The sequence below is a fragment of the Choloepus didactylus genome, chromosome X (genome assembly GCF_015220235.1).
Source record: "Choloepus didactylus isolate mChoDid1 chromosome X, mChoDid1.pri, whole genome shotgun sequence".
Lineage (NCBI taxonomy): Eukaryota > Metazoa > Chordata > Mammalia > Pilosa > Megalonychidae > Choloepus > Choloepus didactylus.
Window position 1 is genome coordinate 12885689 of NC_051334.1, and position 16571 is coordinate 12902259.

Here is a 16571-nt window from a genome sequence, read left to right on the forward strand (position 1 = left end):
CAGGGTCGTTTCTGGGTGTCTGGGGGTGCCTAGGAAGGCTGAGGAGGCTGGAGAGAAAGGTATGGATATAATCTTATGAAAGAGCTATTTATCATGATTATTCATATTGAAAAGAATGATGTGACCAACCAGTTTTTTCTGATGTTTTAAATTACAGTAGAAAGCTCTAACATATTTCTGTGTGTAAAGCTTTCCCATGAATTGTACTCAAATTTTCAGATACCGTAATTTTTGATTTTCTATTTTTTTTTAGTTGAATCATTATTTCCTTGGGATTGTTTTTTGTGGGAAGATATATAGGCTCCCCCCTATTTACTATGTAAATAATACATGCTTATGGTAAGAAATAGAAGCAATGGGTATACATTTTACAAGTAGAACCTGCCCCCTCATCCCTGCACCCTATCTTCAGGACTAGCAATTACTACTGCTAACAGGTTGGTGCATGTTCCTTAGACCTTATTCCTAAGTATACCCAATCACATACCCACATATATACATTTACTATTTATTCCCACAGAAAGGGAATCCCATTATGCATACTTGCTTTTGCATCTAGCCATATACAGTGAGAATCTTTTTATTCTGGTACACATAGAGCTATCTTGTTTTTTAATGGCTGCATAGTGTTCTATATATTAACGTACCATAACATATTTAACCACTCCTCACAGGAGGACATCAAGGTTGCTTACATTTTTTTTCACTATGAAAACCAGGATGCAGTGAACATCCTTGAACATATATTTTTATGGTCTTGATGTTTCCATAGGATATTTTTGTTCCTCACTGTTTACAACAGCAGAAAGCAAGAAGCAACTTACACGGGTAAAGAAATTATGGTAATTCATAAAGGAAAAACTCTTCAGCCATTAAGCATGCTGCTGCTGAAGAAAATGGAACTGCATGGGAAAATGCTCATGATATGTCATTAAATGCAAAATAAAAGCAGACCTCAAAATAACAGAAACCCAATTTTGCTTAAATTTTCTTAAATATATTGAAAAAAAGATTGGAAAGTATGAGCAAAATTGTATCTTAAGTGGTAGATGTACAGGTTATCTTTGGAGTTATTATTATTATTATTTATGTCTTCGTGTTTTCCTATATTTACCAAACTTTTGCATTCAGGTTTTGCTGTTTTCAATGTTAGATATCATTTTAAGAAAAATGCTTACAAGTCATGAGCAGCCTCTAGCCAAGCTCACACTTTGCAAGGAAGCCAAAGATCCAGAAAACCCAGGCCTTGGGCTGAGACCGGACAGCCCCATGTCTTTAGCCTGTGCTGGCCGGTCCGAAGCCTGAGGCCATGGCGTGGACATCTGCCCATGTTGTACCACCATGTGGCTTAAAGTCTGTGTTGATGTCCGCTCCCTGCAGGTATGTGCTTGATGACCAGTACGTCAGTTCCGTAGGAACAAAGTTTCCGGTCAAGTGGTCAGCCCCAGAGGTGTTTCACTACTTCAAATACAGCAGCAAGTCCGACGTCTGGGCATTCGGTAAGAATGTGGCCACACAGGCCCCTGGCCCTGTTTCGTAAGCCGGCTTCCACAACAGGAAACCACAAGAGCAGCAACATCCATCTTTTAAAAGGCCCTTGAGCACTTAGAAAATTACACATATGGCCTGAGTCAAGCAAGAGGTTGGAGAAGATGATTTCCCTGCTCGGGCCGGGTGTTAGGATTTCTGCCACACATTGTGTAATGTACATCCTGCTAGCACCTTCTCATAACATCAAAGGGAAGGAAAGCTTTTCTACTGAAGATTTCAAACCGTTTTTTAAAAGGAGTAATTGGAAATGAAAGCCAGGTTTGCACAGAGTCCAAAAGTTGAAGGGCTTAAAATGAAATCATTGGCTTTCTACGTGAAAAAGGCCGAGTTAACCATTCTCTTTTCAATTCACTGGTTTTTTGGGCATCCCTGATGTTAACACCAAAGACGATGCAGTGCTTTCTTTGGCCTCTACCTCGTTTTAGTCTCCTCTCCTTGTTAAAATTCATATTTTAGGTCAGGGGTCAGCACACTATGGTCCAAGGACCAAAGCAGGAGGCCTGTTGCTGTAAATAAAGTTTTATTGGCACACAGCCACACTCACCTGTTTATGTATTGTCTCTGGCCGCTTCTCACCGTCAGGGCAGAGCTGAGTGGTTGCCACAGAGGCTGCGTGGCCTGCAAAGCCTAAAATACTTACTCTTTCAACCTTTACAGAAAAAGATCTTATTTTATTAAAAGATCTATAATGAAATTTAGTAAAGTTAAGTAGAAAACCGAAACAATTCTGAAATTGTGACTCTGTTGATGTTCTGATATTTTTTGGCATTGTGAGGCCCAAGCCACCTCCCTGGGTTTACCTGTCCACCCAGCAAGAAGAGGCTTCTGGGAGTCAGGGAACACGGGGAAGAGACCCCGGGCTCCAGAAGTCATGGCACAGGCCCCCCTCCACGCCCTGCCCTTCCATTTCCCAGGGATCCCTCACTCTGACCTACTGTGCGAGGCTCACCCCACAAACCCTGTACCTTCTGACACCGGCTCTCTTTCTTTCTCATTCGCTGGTGCCCCTCGGTGCGGGGCAGGGATCCTGATGTGGGAGGTGTTCAGCCTGGGGAAGCAGCCCTATGACCTGTATGACAACTCCCAGGTGGTTGTGAAGGTCTCCCAGGGTCATAGGCTCTACCGGCCCCAGCTGGCATCGGACACCATCTACCAGGTCATGTACAGCTGCTGGCATGAGGCAAGTATGCCCCCCGGGGGAGCTGGGGGTGGGGGGGGTGGGCAGATGCATCAGGGTGGTCACTGCCCCACTGCCGGAGCAAAATTTTATTCAAGGGAGGTCACCTGCTACAGAGCAGGTGCAAATGGCCCTGGAACCTTGCCCTCAAATGTTTGTAACCCAAAAGAAGCAATGGGGGCTAACAATTTAACAAACAACTTCTGTCCAACTCTGTTCTAAGAACTTCAAAAATACTAACTCGTTTATTCATCAGGAAACACACTATGAGGTACTATTATTATCATCACTAAAACTTACAGAAGAGGAAACAGAAGTCCAGAGAGGTTAAGTGACTTGCCCAAGGTCACACAGCAGTAAGAAGCAGGGCCGAGATGCAACCCCAGGCTGGCTAGCACCAGAGTCTGTGTTCTTAACCACTGTCCTCAAGTAGAACATGTGCAACAGGGAGCACAGAACCACTTGGAGAGACCATCCCATCCTGTCTCCCAGGCCTTCCAGCCAGTGAATGAAAACATCTGAGGCAGATAGAGGTTACATTATCTGAGTGGAGCACATGGAGCTGAAATTGCCAGGGATTAATTTGCAAAGCATCCACTATGTTCATAGGACTAATTAATGGGAGATGTTAAGGAATCGTGAAGCCATCAGCAAACTCAGTCTTAACACACACATGCGCGCGCATGCACGCACACACACACACATGCTGTGGGACTGAAGAACACAAAGTAGCTTGTAGTTATGTGCCCAAATTAAATATGTAGATGAGTACAGGAAGAGCTCAGAGGAGGAGACCGGCTTTCATAATGCATTGGGGTCTAGCCAGATCTGGAAATCTCTGCAGAATGTCCAGAGACTTTGAGACTGGAGATTTTGTCAAAGTGTGTCTAGGTGAGAAGAGCACAAGAGAAGGTGTGCAGGCAGGGGTGAGCATGATGTGCTTGGCTGGAGCTGTTGTTGGAAGGATTGGAAATAAGTTTGGAAGAGTAGGTCTGGTCCAGATTCTGCAGGCTGAATGGCAAGGAGAGGAGTGCACATTTTGTTTTTTGTTTTATAGGCAATGGGGCGTCATGGAAGACTTTCGAGCAGTGCCATGATAAAAGGTGGCTTTTAGGAACATTCATCTGAGAGCCCATAGCATATAACCATTATATGGTACTGCCTGCTGGAGAAAAGTGCCTAATGCTGCATTCATTCATGCATTCGTTCATTCACTAGTAAAAAGCACTTTGGTCTAGTGTTCAACCATGTCGGCCCTGGAGCCAGACTGCCTGGGTTGAATCTTGCCTTGATCACTTACCAGCTGTGTGAACTTGTACAAGCCTCCTAACGTCTCTGTGCATCACTGTAAAATAGTACTTATCTGGATTGAGTGGATTGAATGAGTTAATATAGATAAAGCATTTAGAATGGTGCCTGGCACACAGTAAGTGTTTTAAGTGTTTGTTGTTGTGGTTATTATATATTCACGGAGCCCCTATGCACCAGGCACTAAGCTTAATGCCAGGAATAAACTGGTGAACATAACTTAAATGGTTCCTGACCTCATGTCTTAGAGCTTAGAATCTAGAGTTGCTGTCTGCATCACATAGCAAAGTTTTATCATTTATCCTTAAATTAGGACCTGAAGTATGGATGCCTCATGATTTCCCACCCTATGGCACTTGGAATACTATCTAAGGCTGCCCTGCCTTCTTCTACCCCAAACTTAGTGTCTAAGGTGCCAAGAGCTGCAGGCAATGCCGGAGGGTCGGCTAAAGGTGCCGCGAGCTGCAGGCATTGCATCCATATTTCAGGGAGTATAGCTTGAGGCCAGAACACCACCAGGCTGACTTACTGCTATCCCATCAGATGGAGGAGAGAGGCAGACAGGGGTTTATGCGTTGAAGCCCCACAACCTCCCTGGCCATCCCCATTCTAACTCCTTGGAATATGACTGCACTCTCAGATGGACACGAGTCCTGAATGGGAAAGAACTGCCTTCTTCCCATGGTGGGGCTGCAGAAGTATGTGTGTCGTAGCAGAATCCATCCAGAGAGGGGTGGCACAGAGACAATGCCCAGTTGAGCTTTCTGCATATAGTGAGCATTTTGTAGGTTTTGGATTTCCCCTTTTTGATATTTTATTTTGCAACTGTTCAAATCCATAAAACTGTTGAGAGATGTACACCCCTCACCTGGGTTCATCAATTGGTAACATCTTGCCATGCCCTCTCCAGCTCTCTTTACATCCACATGCTTCCCTTTTGTCAACCATCTCAGCATCAGTTACAGACACACAACCCTGCACCCCAAATACACCAGCATGCATCTTCCAGGAACTGGGACATTCTGCCTCACATCTAATACCATTAACATACTAAAGAAAATCAAGACTAATCTTGTAGCAACTTCCAACATTTTAGTCCATACTTAATTTTCCCCAACTGTCCCCAACATGCCCTTTGTAGTGCTTTTTCCTTACAGATCCAGAATTCAGGCAGAGTTTACATATTTCATTTGTCTCTTTAGTTCCCCCAATCTTAAAACAGCTCCCCTCCTCCTTCTGTTCTTCATATATAATCCTTCGAAGAGTAGAGGACAGCTGTCCAACAGAACAACACTCATTCGAGATTCATCCGACTCTTGATCTGACCCCGTGATGAGATTCAAATCAAACATGTCTGGCAAGAACATGATGTAGTTGATGCTATGTAGCTCCCACCACGTTATGTCAAGAGGCCTGTGATATCAGACCCAGTCACCATTGGGGCAATGCCAAGTTTGACCAGTTGGGCAACATGGTGACCATCAGATTTCTCCATTGTGAAGCAAGTTTCCTCACTGTAATTTATAGTAGTCCATGAGGGGATGGTTTGAGAGCATATAAAATCCTTTAATAATAGTTCTTCCAACAATTTTCATACCCATTGATGATCCTTGTCTGAATCCATTATTTCATTGGAGGTTGCAAAGTGATTTTATAACTCTATAATTTCCTCGACATTTATCTAGCACTCTAGTTTTTCCTCATTTTTCTCCCTTTTTCTAATGAGTATCTAAAGAATATAGTTCATTACTGTCTTTATTTTTTTACTGTTCAAGTTGTCCCAGATTTAGTCAGTGGGAAATCCTTCAAACCTGGCTCCTCGGTCCTTGAACATGGCTCTATTTCTTTTAAGTATTGCCTTGCTTTCTGAAATGTGCCAGATCCACCTTGGAACTCCCTTTCTCCAGACCTGGAATGAGTAATTTCTCCAGGGATCAGGAAATTTAGTAGGGCTCTGGACTCTAGATGTTGACATAGTTACTGGGGTATAATTTCTTTAAGCCCTTTCCTCCATCCTACAACACACCACCAACAAATCTACATAAAGTTCAAGAGCTCTTTAGAGTTCTTTTGTCCTTCGACAGCATCTCACTAAAGGTTTACAGTTGGGGACTATAACAAAGGTTAATTGAATTGTTTCTTTTCTCTTATGGTTATGTTATTAATATGATATACAGGATTATTTGTTTACATTGTATTCAAATTTAAGTTGGCTTTTTTGGTCCTTTTTAATTTAATTTTTTGATACATATAACATTTACATGACTCAAAGTCAAAGACAAGATAAGGTAAGCTCGGAGAAGCCTCGCTCCCACAGCTATCCTCTCCACCCCATTGACAGTTTTCATTAGACTCTGGTTTACCCTTCTTGTATTTCTTTGTGCAAAAATGAGTATGTGTGTGTGTGTGTTTCCCTTTCTTTCTTACAAAATAATAGCTTAGAAATGCCTCTCCATAAGTGTTGCCCCACTAGCAACAGAGGAGAGTGTGTGTTTTCCCACAACCTCACCAATGGAATGCCTTGTCACGCTTTCAGATTTTTGCCATCTGATCAATGGGAAGAAGCATTTCAGTGCAGCTTTAATATAGATATCTTTCATGATGAGTGAGGTTGAGCATCTTTTTGTATTTTTAAGGGCATTTATATATCTTTCTGAGAACTGTCATGTCTTTTCCCTGTTTCCTATCAGGTTTTTGTCTCCCCCACGCCTCGATTTTAAAGATCCCTTTGTAAATTGAGGAGACTAATATTTTTGCCCAGTTTATCACTTGTCTTTTGATTTAGTTTATGGTGTTTTTTGCCATGCAAATTAAAAAAATATATAGTTGAATATATCAATATTTGCTTTTATTGCTCCTAGATTTTGAGTCACAGTTAGAAAGGCTTTCCCAAACCCAGATTATAATTGAATTCACCCAGGTTTTACTCTAGTAATTTAGGCTTTCATTATTTTACATTTAGGTCTCTGACCCAGTTAGTGTTTGTTTCGGTATATGGTATAGAGTATGGATCCAAAGAAGTCTTTTTCTAAATGGTTATCCAGTTGTTGTATCACTATTTATTAAAAGACTATCTTAGCCCCAGGGATAAAATACCATCTTTTTTAAAGCTTCTTTTTAAAATTAATTTTCACTTATAAACACTCTGTTCCCACCAAGCAAAATAAAATACCATCTTAATGGTGGTGAGATACCACCCTAATATTATATTAAATTCCTTTATGTATTTGGTTTTATTTCTGGAATTTCTCTTCTGTTCTTTGGTCTGTTTATTCATGTGCTAGCACACACTGTTTTAATTATAGAGACTTTATAAGATGTTTTAATATTGCTCATCTTTCTTTACAGTTTTCTTAGTTATTTTTGCATACTTTTAAACCTATGAACTAGAAAAGCAATTCATTTAGCTTGAAATAAATGTTCATATTTTTGAGGAGACTGTATTTGGTTTATATTTTAAGTTGGAAAAAATTGACGTCTTTACAATGCTGATTTGTCCTATTCTAGAACAAGGGATGTTTTTCTGTGTATTCAAGTCTGCATTTATATTTTCTCAGCAGTATTTTAAAGTTTTCCTCATTTTTGATACATTTTTGCTAAGTATTTTATTTTGGTTATTGTTGCTACTGTAAATGGGGTTTTCTCTTTTATTTTATCTTCTAATTAATTATTGTAGGTATATATGAAGCCTATTTATTTTGTATGTTAAATTTATATACTGCTCTCCTGGTGAATTCCTTTATTATATGGGTTAATTCAGTGGCTGATTCTCTTGGGTTTTCCATGTATACTATCATATCCTGTGCAAATAAAGACAGTTTCTCTTTTCCTTTTCCAATTCTTGAGGCCCTAATTGTTTTCTCTTTCTGACTGCATTGGCTCATACCGCCAACATAATGTTGAACAGTGGTGGGAAAGAATAGAATTGTATGATTCCCCTTCTATGAAATAACCGGGATATGCAAATTCACAGAGACAGAAGGCAGAGAACAGGTTATCAGGGGCAGGGACGGGTGGGGTCGGGAAAGGGGAATCAATGCCTAATGGGTGCAGGGTCTTTGTTTGGGGTGATGGGAAAGGTTCAGTAATGGATGGTGGTGATGGTAGCACCACATTATGTGATTCATGCCAGTGAATTGTGTGCTTGGGAGGGGTTGCAATGGGAAATTTTATGTTGTATGTAAGTCTACCACAATTTTTTTAAAAAGAGAGAATAAAGAGACAATGATAGTTAAATGCAATACATGATCCTGGACTGCATCTAATAGTGGAGGAGAAAATGCCCAAAAGGACATTGTTGGGACAATTGAAAAAATTGGAATATACATTGTATGCTTTATATCAATGTTAAATTTCTTGAACTTGATAATTGGACTTAATGTGGTTCCAGAAATGAATGTCTCGTTCTTAGGAAATATACCTGAAGTATTATTAAGTGGTAAAGGAGCATGATGTGTACGACCTACTCTCAGGTGTTTAGACGATAGATATAGATATATATAACAAATGCGGCAAAATGTTAAAAGTTGGTAAGTCTGGGCATCTGGGTGGGAGGTATATTGTAGTTCCCTGCATTATTTCTGTATTATTTTTGCAACTTCCCAGTAAGTTTGAAACTATTTCAAAATAAAAAGTTTAAGATGCTTTTGGAAAAAAAAACAAAGCAGTGGAGATAGCAGGCATCCTTGCCTTGCTCCTGACCTTAAGAGAAATGTCTGTAGTGTTTTCACATTTAGGACTGAGGTATAAACATTTTATATATTTTATTTTTTAATCAAAACTTTCATGAACTAAAACATTGGGTTTTTCTTTTATCTAGCTTCCAGAAAAGCGCCCCACATTTCAGCAACTCCTATCTTCCATTGAACCACTTCGGGAAAAAGACAAGCCTTGAAGAAGAAATTAGGAGAACTGATGAGAATGGATATAAAAGTTGGCAAACATTTTCATTCTTTTTAAGGAAAGTAGCAAGGCTCAGACAATGTAACTGAGCTAATTCTTCTTTATGGTGTTCTGTGTGCTGTTTGTCTGTTATACTACCTAGAAATGAACAAGGTAGGAAACAACAGATTTCCTTGAATTTTAGGTCAAATTAGTGAGCTTGGTTTGCCGCTCTTGATATAGCACTTCCCAGCCTATAGCAGAAGTACATTTTCTGATTGCAATATAGAGAGGGTGTGAAGCATGTATAGACATTGAACAGAATTGAAAAAGAATTTGTTGAAAATTTGTTCTTTTCATTACATTGTCACTGTCAGGATAATTAAATATGCTATTAACAAGTACAGAAATGTGGGCATTTGCCTTTACGTTTCAGTGTTCTCAAATTTGAGCATGCATGAGAATCGATTCAACACTGCTTCCCAGGAACCACCCCAGAGATTCTGGTAGAGCTGGCCTGAGTGCAGCCTGAGACTCTGCATTTTTAACCAAATCCTAGAGGTTGCTGATGCGGTTATTCAAAACTGCCCTGGAGGTCCTCCTTGCATGGGGAGGCATGGATGGGTGGTCCATAATTGAAAGCAGATGGCACAATTCTCATCTGATCTCCAGATTGGAACAATGCCTTCTTATGTCATTCATGGACACAAATATAAAACTAAAGTTAATATTATTAAATAATATATTAAAAGTGTTTCACATTGAGCAAATTTTAAAGAGATGCTAAAGTACAATTTGATGCCTTTTTCCTTAACCCTAACCAATCATCAGTCTTGATTCAGTGGAATCATGGTCTTCACTCTAGAATTTAGCAGCTTTTTGCTTTCTAATAATTTTTTTTTCTTTTTTTTCTAATAATTTTAAATCCTTGCATGTTGGGCTCTGGACTTCTGGCTAGTTTGATAACTGAAGTTTCCACTTCAGTCTTCCATCTTGATACAAAGGTACAGAAGTACTTGTTTGGCTTCTCCTGGCTGTTACTAAAAGGTATTTGGCTTTAAAACTGTTCCAGGGCATGCCATCCTGCCCAGCCTACTGCAGAACTCACAGGTTATAATCTTGTTTGCAATACTTAGTTGTCTTTTACATAATGTTAAAAAGGGAGAGAATAAGTTATGTGGATGGCACTACTACAATGACAAGACATCCCAATTAAACCCAGCTACTGTTTTCCAGATAGGAGTTAATAATGTCCCTTAAGAGACACTCACCCCTTTCTCATCCAACTCAGTCCCTCCCCCTCCAGGTATCAACAATGGCCTCTCTTGGTTATCTGTTTCTTTACATTTAAATGATTCCTTTATTTTCAGCAGAGTTGGCTTTTGAAAATAGTCTATTTTTTTACAGAGGTATACAAATATCAGCATATAATGAAATGTAACTCTTAAAATATCCACTAGGGTATTTAAACATTCACTGGGCATTTATTTAGTACCTTCTGCATGCCAGGTTCTTTCCTACCCAAGGGAAAAGAACAAGTGACACCAAACCTGGCCTGCCATGAGCCCACAGCCTGATGTCTTCACTGAGCTCTCCGATCCTGTCCTCCGGGGGCCTTCACCCCCTTATAGAAGGATTTTCCAGGCCCAAGCCAGGTCTCTGTGGTCTCCCTCTTGAAAAATGGTTTTCCTTTCTTCTCCTCCTCTTCTTTGTATATTTGATCTTTGCAAAATAATTCTCCTTGTAACAAAAGTAATATATGCTCGTTGCAAAAAATCAAACAACGCAGAACTATCTAATATGAAAAGTTGACAAGTCTGGCTCTAAAAATCAAGCCAAGCCAGAATTTAAGGAACTGGCAGAGGTTTATCAGAGAATAAGTCCAGTGATGCTGGAAGGAACCAAGTAGTGGAAGTACAGTCATACTATTTAAAACATGCATAATAATTTTCGAATGCTGTTTGTGGTTGGTGGTGATGTCCAGCATTTATCATCCAGGGAACAGCCTACACTCCCTTGTGAGCAAAGAGAAAGGCAGCCTGTGTGGCAAGAAATTTTCCCAAAGGGGGAGTTGGAGGGCACATTCAGATGCAGGCTTGACTAGCTGGGAGCCAATAGATCCCTTCCTGGTCTTGCTGAACTTTCTCTTATGTGTCAATAGGGTTTGGGCACAATTCATATCAGTCCTATTTGAGTTAATTAAGAGGCAGCCACCAATAGAGTCAATTTACAAAGTGGAGTTTCTTGGTTTTAATTCCAGCTCAGGAAGAGAGATTGGACCTAAGGCCTCATCTTTACCAAAGTTGGGGGTAAACTCTCAAACAAGGGAGTAATTCATGGAGTGACACCGGCATAGAGGAGGAAGCACCTGCCCCCTTCCGCCCTAATTGCTTCTCTTCTCCTCTTCCCATCCCACTAAGAAATAATTAAATTCCCAGGGCGGAAATGCTCAGTGAACGGCTTCAGATTCCATAAACAAATGTTTCTCAGGTCACTGCGCATTGCACTGGCCCTTTCATATTTGTAATTTCTTTTACTCCTCACTTCCTCATAGCCCAGGGGTCAGCAAAGTTTGTATGTAAAGAGCCAGACAACTCTGCTGGCCCTGGCCAGGTGGCTTTCTGGTCATATTGTCTCTGTGGCAACGACCCTCGTCTACCATTGTAGTGGGAAAGCCGCTGCAGACAGCGTGGAAATGAACAGGCATGACTAGGTTCCAAGAAAACTTCATTCATGGATATTGAAATTTGAATTTCATGTAATTTTCACATGTAACAAAATATCATTCTACTTTCAATTATTTCCCAACCTCTGAAAAATGTAAAAAAAAAAAAAAATATATACAATAAAGAAATCGTCATTCCCAGGCCAGAAGACGACAGTGTGCAGGATTTGGACTGTAGGCCTGGTGTGTGGGGCCCTGCCTTAGCCCCAGGCACAGAACCCTCCTTGTAGAGTCTCCATCCTCTCAGGATGCTGCTACCCAGGAGAAGGCCCACAAGCCAGATCTATGCATGCAGACTTCCCTGTTTTTCAATACCAGGCTGAACTGTATCCGTCGTGGAGACCAGTACTGCTCAAACTCTAATGTGCACAGAGATCTCCTGAGCATCTTGCTGAAATGCAGATTCTGAGGCCACAGGTCTGGGGTGGGACCTGGGAGCCTGCATTTCAAACAAGCTCATGGGCGAGGCCAATGCTGCTGGTCCATGGCCCCCCACTTCCACCATACTCTGGGCGAGGCTGGGGTTTCAACCCTGACTGTACATTAGGATGATGGGGGAGCTTTTCAAACACTGGTGCCCAGGCTGCATCCCAGACCAATTCATCAGAATCTCTGGGGACGGGACCCAGGCACCCAGCCTGGGGCATCTGAGTATTTGTAATGACTCCTCAGTGATTCCAATCCTAGGTTGAGAGCCCCTGAGTTAGATCAGGCATCCAACGGAGAGGAAACACGCCCATCTTAGGGAAAGCACAAGTGAGGAGAGAAGGTGCCCTGATCTCTAGGTCAGGCTTTATGATATAACTGGTCTTCCTCCAACACCACGCGAAAGTTTGGTCTAATGATGAGGTACACAGATTCTGGTACCAGACTGCTGGGGTTCACATCTCAACTCTACCACTTAATGGTGACATAACCTTGAACCAGGTAAACTCTCAGCCTCAGTTCCCCATCAGTAAGGGGCAGATACTGTCTACCTCAGAGGGTGTTATGAGTTGAAAGGCCCTCTTTTGCGTAGGGTTCTTAGAACAAGGCCTGGCTCTGTAGAATCATCTGTTATTGTTAGTTGAACTCCAGGCTGTCAAGGGGCAAGAACACAGATTTCTAATGTTCTCAAAAATAGGTCTTAACACAACTCGTTTTGGACTGATTTTCCAATTGCCTTGGGTAATAAAGCCATTTGAGAAGCTGGGATATGTCCCAAGACATTTGGGAGATCGAGGGTGCCACGCAGTCCAACGACGACTTTGCCCATGGAAGTAAAAAGCAGACAGAATCCACAAAAGCCCCAGCACGTAGTGACAGACGAGACCACAGGAGTGTGGAAATCCAGCAGGTATTTATTGAGTGTCTGCTTTGTGCTCAGCGCTACTCAGACACTGTGGGTTGATACAAAGATTTAAGAGATGGAGTGTCCGCTTCAGAGGGCAACACTTGGTTGCCATTTACGCTGGCTCCACAGTTAAAGAACGATGGCAGCGCGTTTCTGGCAGGTGTACGGGGAGGGTTTGGGGAGGCCCCTGGGGCTGGTTGTGTGTTATCAGGAAGATGGCCAGCAAACAACTTGGCAGTGAGGAGGCCAGGTCCTCTAACTCCTCTTGAGTCTTCTTCCCTCTCCTTTAGACCTAGCCCCCGAAGGAGCTGTGCTCCAGTTCACGAGCACTGTGGGCAAATTACTATTGTACTCGGATTAAGTTAATATGAAGAGACTGTGTCATCCTTTACACGTGGGTTAAATTAAAGTGAACATTGCGTGCCATTCCCAACTCCCGCAGCCCCACCTGCTCACTGGCACCGTCCTCACAAGTGGCCCATCCAGATTCCAGACAAAACCCAACACTTGCTCCCGAGATAGGGCTTTTTTTTTTTTCCTGTTCTAGCAACTTGACAGCTATTTCCATTTCCATGATCCCTGAACAACCTGTGAGGCCAAAGACACACTTTCTCTATTATTCTCTGATATAAACATCCCTTTTAAGGAAACACAAGGGAAGTCAAATCCCGAGGCAGAAATAAATACCGAAAGCCACGTACGTGAGGATGCTCTCTCCTCAGTCGTGTCCCCTCTTTGGCTGAGTGGATGACATTTTCTGAGCAGAGCCATAGTTTTGATAGTGACATCTTTATAATCCCATATTTTCTGTACCTTGAAATTAATAGTTACATACAATAAAATCACCCCAGGAAGAAATAAAATAGATTTTCTAAAATGAAGTCTGAATATCATCACTGTTTTGGAATCCTGGGTTATTTTCTCCTTTACTCAAGTCCACGGAGGCATAAGGATTTTCTTGACCACTTGCTTGACGGTTCCTGTGGAATAAAGCAAAGTCACATTGATACAGTATTCCTAGAATGACTCCCCAGGGGCCCCAGGCATCTTTCTCATCTCAGCATCATCGGATGCCAATTTCTGTCCCTTCTTAGTAGGCTACAAACTCCTGGGCTGCAAGGATGGCACTGGATTCATTTCTTTAGCCCTCAGGATTGGTTGGCATGATGGCAGGCAAAGCAGAGGAGGTGGGTTATGGATGTGGGCTCTGGTATCAGGGTACTTTTGTTTGCCTATTCAGAAAACGATGGCAATTATGAAACAGGGCTGCTAGCCACTCAACAGTCCCTGGTGCTTATAACCCTCAGTGTTAGCCAGTATCACTCTTTTTAGGAACTTCAGTGGCCATTTAGCCAATGGCCTCATTTGAAACAGAGCTCCCCTATTAATGGGCAAAGATTGGGGTAGGACAGCTTCATAGTATAACAACCAGCTTTGGAAACTGGGTTGTCTATCTCAATCTGTTACTGACTAACTGTGTGACCTTCAGCAAGTTACTTAGCCTCTCTGAGTCTCAGTTTTACGTATACATGATGATCATCATACGTTTGCTGAGAACATTCATACACAAAAGCACTGAACAGGGCAGCTGTCTTATTTTTCTGTGTAACTTCTATTAGCACTGACCTTCCAATAACTTATTTAATGAATTCGCTTTGTGCATATTTTTGTCATGCAAATTTTTATAACAAAGAGAAGTGCTTCTCAAACCGTAATGTGCATACGAATCACCTGGGGATCTTACTAAAATCCAGATTCTGATTCAGTAGGTCTGGGATGGGGCCCTTGATTCTGCATTTCTCACGAGCTCCCAGGCGTTGCTGAAGCTGCTGGTCCAAGGACCACACTTGGAGGGATAAAGATGTCAAGTATGCAGATGCAGCAGATTAGGTGAAGAGTAATAATAGAAAGATTGAGCAAAGGAAGTGTATTGGACAAAGATATCTCTTTTCAAAGCCACCAGTTTGACCTCAACTGGCAGCAGCAAACATCAGGAATGCTCTGTTTAAGCAAAATCTCCCTCTCTGTTTATTACACATTGAACTCAAAGGGCTTTTTATACTGGCTTGAATCCACTTCAAGCCTTTGCTTCCCAGTTACGTTTTCTAGAAGGTTTCCCTGTCTGGGAACTCCTTGTGAATCCTCTCTCTGGTAGAAGAGTAGGCGATATTTTTTTTTGTGCCCGAGTTCACACCTATAGTTACCACCTAGCAGTAGTGTTGATGTGTCCAGCGCTCTCCAGAAGCTGAGGAAGGAGATTCACTAAATGAGTGACACAATCTCTGTGCTCAAGCTGCCTTCCACAGAGGCAAGGGCTTAGAGACATCCCAAGCCATGGGGTCCAGGAGATGTCTGAAGGAGACCTGGGTGACTACAAGTGGGGCCGTGAGGTGAAAGGAGTGGGTGATGGGCTAGAGAGCAAATGGGGTCAGCTCTATCAAGAGTTTGGGAGACGCATGAGGAATTTGGGCCTAATGTTAGCAGAACTGGGGCGCCTCGTCAGTTATCTCTTAGAATTCATATCAGGAAATATGGATTCATTTAAAGCAGTTGGTTGTGCCCTTTTCTAGCTCACTCCCCTTCACATGATTTATTCTATTTTATTCACCAAAGATGAATTCTCTTCTCATGAGGGAAGAAATACCAAAAACATTAAAATGAAATACTTCAGCTTTGCCAGATTAGCCAATATTGGCAGGTTGCTATTCCAAGTAATTAGTAACAACCAGAAAAAGGCCGTCTATTTTGGCACAATGTTGCAAATAAAGAAAAAGCAGTAGGCCACTTTTCACCAACGAGATTGATAAAGAGCAACAGGTTTGATAGTATTCTGTGTTAAAGAGCCTGGGGGTAGGTGGGGGGCGGTAGGAGAAGAAGTTCCAGATATTGTTGCTGAGATGAATATATATTGGTATTGTCTCTAATGAGGGCAGTTTGGAAATCTTTATCAAAACTGCAAACGCACATATCCTTTGACTCAGCTTTCCCACAGCTAGGATTTATCCTACAGATATATTCACACCCACAGGATATTACCTGTATTAAGCTATTGCAACTCTTTTTGTAACTGCAAACATTTGAAAACGACCTAAAAATCAATCAATAGGAGATTGCTTAACTAAATTAGGATCCGTCCATAAAATGGGAAACCATGTTGTCAAAAAAGAAGAGGGAAGCTCTTTGTGCAACTAATAAGGAGAGAACTCTAAAAATATTAAGTGAGGAATAAAAGAATACATAGAACATTGTGTAGAGTCTGCCAACATTTATATACTAAAAGCTGATAATTTTGGTTGGCTTTGGGAAGGGAACTTGGAGGCAGAGGTTGACAGGGTGACTCTTTACACACATCCTTTTGTATTTTTAAAAATTTTACCATAGGAATATATTACCTACTCAATACTTAATGTTTAAAATGAAGCTACTTGGGGGAACTAAAAATCTTTATGATGAAGGAAATTGAGCAAAATAGACGAGTGCATGTAGAGATCCAATCAAGAATATGTTTCAACAGCCTGCCATGTGCATAGAGTTTAGCTAGGTGCTATAAAATATTATTAATCCTCATTTCATAAGCCCAACAAAAGCAAATGAAA

General features: G+C 41.5%; 2 protein-coding genes across 6 annotated transcripts in view; one reads left to right on the forward strand and one right to left on the reverse strand.

Annotated features, from left to right (window-relative positions):
- BMX (BMX non-receptor tyrosine kinase) overlaps positions 1 to 13531 on the forward strand; it is a 63852-nt gene extending 50321 nt beyond the window's left edge. For 2 of the 3 annotated variants that reach the window (XM_037822656.1, XM_037822654.1), the window contains 3 exons: positions 1381 to 1499; positions 2574 to 2731; positions 8856 to 13531. In XM_037822656.1, coding sequence (XP_037678584.1) covers positions 1381 to 1499; positions 2574 to 2731; positions 8856 to 8930 — 352 coding nt within the window. In that variant the 3' untranslated portion in view covers positions 8931 to 13531. Of the gene's footprint in view, positions 1 to 1380; positions 2732 to 8855 lie in introns of those variants that run through there. The other variant, XM_037822657.1, reaches the window with a different exon arrangement.
- The window catches only part of ACE2 (angiotensin I converting enzyme 2), a 62351-nt gene continuing 58501 nt past the window's right edge, over positions 12722 to 16571 (reverse strand). For all 3 annotated transcript variants that reach the window (XM_037822651.1, XM_037822653.1, XM_037822652.1), the window contains one exon: positions 12722 to 13955. In XM_037822651.1, coding sequence (XP_037678579.1) covers positions 13847 to 13955 — 109 coding nt within the window. In that variant the 3' untranslated portion in view covers positions 12722 to 13846. The remainder of the gene's footprint in view (positions 13956 to 16571) is intronic.